This window comes from Schistosoma haematobium (assembly GCF_000699445.3).
Source record: "Schistosoma haematobium chromosome Unknown HiC_scaffold_253, whole genome shotgun sequence".
NCBI classification, from domain to species: Eukaryota; Metazoa; Platyhelminthes; class Trematoda; order Strigeidida; family Schistosomatidae; genus Schistosoma; species Schistosoma haematobium.
The window spans coordinates 1-2,572 of record NW_026137064.1 but is presented as its reverse complement, the minus strand read 5'-3'; the positions used below and the strand labels follow the sequence as shown (position 1 = coordinate 2,572).

At 46.2% G+C, this 2,572-nt stretch overlaps 1 protein-coding gene across 1 annotated transcript; it reads left to right on the top strand.

The window, feature by feature from the left end:
- Window positions 1-438: 438 nt before the first annotated feature.
- Window positions 439-1,899, top strand: MS3_00001339 (uncharacterized protein). The gene has a single exon (XM_051208776.1). It carries the CDS (start codon window positions 499-501, stop codon window positions 1,030-1,032), a length of 534 nt encoding a protein of 177 aa, XP_051064044.1. The 5' UTR covers window positions 439-498; the 3' UTR covers window positions 1,033-1,899.
- The last annotated feature ends 673 nt before the right edge of the window (window positions 1,900-2,572 follow it).

Here is a 2,572-nt window from a genome sequence, read left to right as displayed (position 1 = left end):
TTATCTATCCACGTCTGTCGTATATTTTCATATTTAATATATAATATACTCGACATGACGGATAACGATAAGAATAGTATTAATATAATAGACTCCCATTTATGTGTACCGAACTCTTGTTACTTTTTATTCGCGTGACGATGAATTCCACGCTTTATTCGAGAAATTTTCCCCTATTATTTATTCTCCTCGCTGACCCGGCTGCTTGGTACGGAATGCATTCGCATACGCATTAACGTCTACCTCCCAGCATCAAATGGTTAAGTTGAACGGTTTCATTGCCAACTTAAAAGTGCTCTACGAGCACACGAGAACGACAACTGGTATGAAACCTTATCGCTCGTCCCCTTAGGTATTCGAACGAGCTTGAAGGCAGATATACAATGTTCCGCCGCTGAACTGGTATACGGCACGACATTGCGTCTGCCCGGAGAATTCACACCACGGAGCAGACCTAATTTCGGTAAATCAGACTACGTCCATCGACTGTCTGCATTTATGCGAACGCTGTCTCCGGTGTCAACTCGAATACAACATCGACAGGTCGCTCTCTCTCGAGAGTTATCTACCTGTTCACATGTCTTTGTACGAGTAGATTCGGTACGCAAACCTTTGCAACAACCTTACGAAGGCCCTTTTCGCGTGATCGCTCGTCACGAAAAGACCTTCAAGGTTGATCGACACGGCCGCGTCGAGATCGTCAGCATTGATCGTCTCAAACCAGCACACGTCGATGACTGTGCCCTATCTGATAACCTGAGATTCAATGCTAGACCAAGCAAACCTACTAGCGGGATCCTCAAACCATCTTCAGGTCCCACACTAGATACACCTGAGACCTCACTCTCACGTCCCAGTCAACAGCACGCGTCATCTGCACCGTCTACGGACGAGACGACAGTCTCACGTCCAGATCAGCAGACCACGCCGCCCTTGACTTCGGATGAGATTGCAGGCTCACGCGACGCGAACGAGACTGCCGTCTCACGTTCCGGTCGCCGAGTACGTTTACCCGTACGCTTCCTCGACTAGTCGCACAGTCGACAACCGATACGGTGTAGGAATATTCCTATGCTACTTGCATGCTACACTCTTCTCTTTTTTTGATTCTCTTTTTGTTTCCTGAGCCCACGCCTTCGACCATCTCCGTTTGGTTCCGTCGACTTCAGTCAACTTTGGCGAAAGCTGGATTGGCCACCCACGCTCTTGTCAACGCACTCAGTCGATATATTGGTTTCGAATGCTTGGCATACGCTTGGTCTCGAACTTGATCGTTATGGTCGCTTCTGGTTCATCGGCTCAACGTGGTTTCGTCCTACGTCTGCAGCGTTTCTGGTGCGCACTCCTACGAACGCCCTCTTCAGATTCTGGATACAAACCACTCTGGTGTAGCATGCCAACTCAATCAATAAATACAACACATCGCTCCTGGTACCGTTCTCCGAAAACGACCTTCGTTGGCAACTCGACGATTAACGATCGCTTTCCTGTTCGCCAATTCTTCCGTCCTACAATCGCTCGTCAGCCGATCAGTCCCACGATTCAAACCGCTATTTATCGAAAGTGTAAACCCTTTCTAGCGGGGGGCTCCTGTAGTGACTCACGTTTATCACGAGAACACGACTGGTTTAATAAAAACAATTATTATTATAACCAACTGTACCAGTGTTTGTTTTAACGTGCTTTTGTTTGACTGTGCTAATGACAGCTATTTTGTGCTTCCGTTCTTTTTACACACACTTCGATTGTAACTTCGCGCGAATTCGGTTACGTTCTGTAACCAAGCTTGTATCCTGGCACGATCTCGGTATCCTTTCGATGCCACGAGATCGCCAGCAAATACATATCTCGATTTGGTCCATTAATTGCCTTCTGGTATTTGGCTTCTCGGGGATTTTATGGAGTCATTTGGAACGAGCTTCTTACGCCTTCTGATCTATTTGGCACGTGTTTCTTGGTAGCGGTGTTCATAGTTAATCTCAACTCGACGCCACGCTACAATTGGTGATCCCAAAGTTTGGGACACGCGACAATTGGTGACCCGTATTTTGGAACACGCCTCTGCTTCTGGTCAAATCTTCCAAAGAAGCCAATTCGGTGAGTCTATGATTTATCTATCCACGTCTGTCGTATATTTTCATATTTAATATATAATATACTCGACATGACGGATAACGATAAGAATAGTATTAATATAATAGACTCCCATTTATGTGTACCGAACTCTTGTTACTTTTTATTCGCGTGACGATGAATTCCACGCTTTATTCGAGAAATTTTCCCCTATTATTTATTCTCCTCGCTGACCCGGCTGCTTGGTACGGAATGCATTCGCATACGCATTAACGTCTACCTCCCAGCATCAAATGGTTAAGTTGAACGGTTTCATTGCCAACTTAAAAGTGCTCTACGAGCACACGAGAACGACAACTGGTATGAAACCTTATCGCTCGTCCCCTTAGGTATTCGAACGAGCTTGAAGGCAGATATACAATGTTCCGCCGCTGAACTGGTATACGGCACGACATTGCGTCTGCCCGGAGAATTCACACCACGGAGCAGACCTAATTTC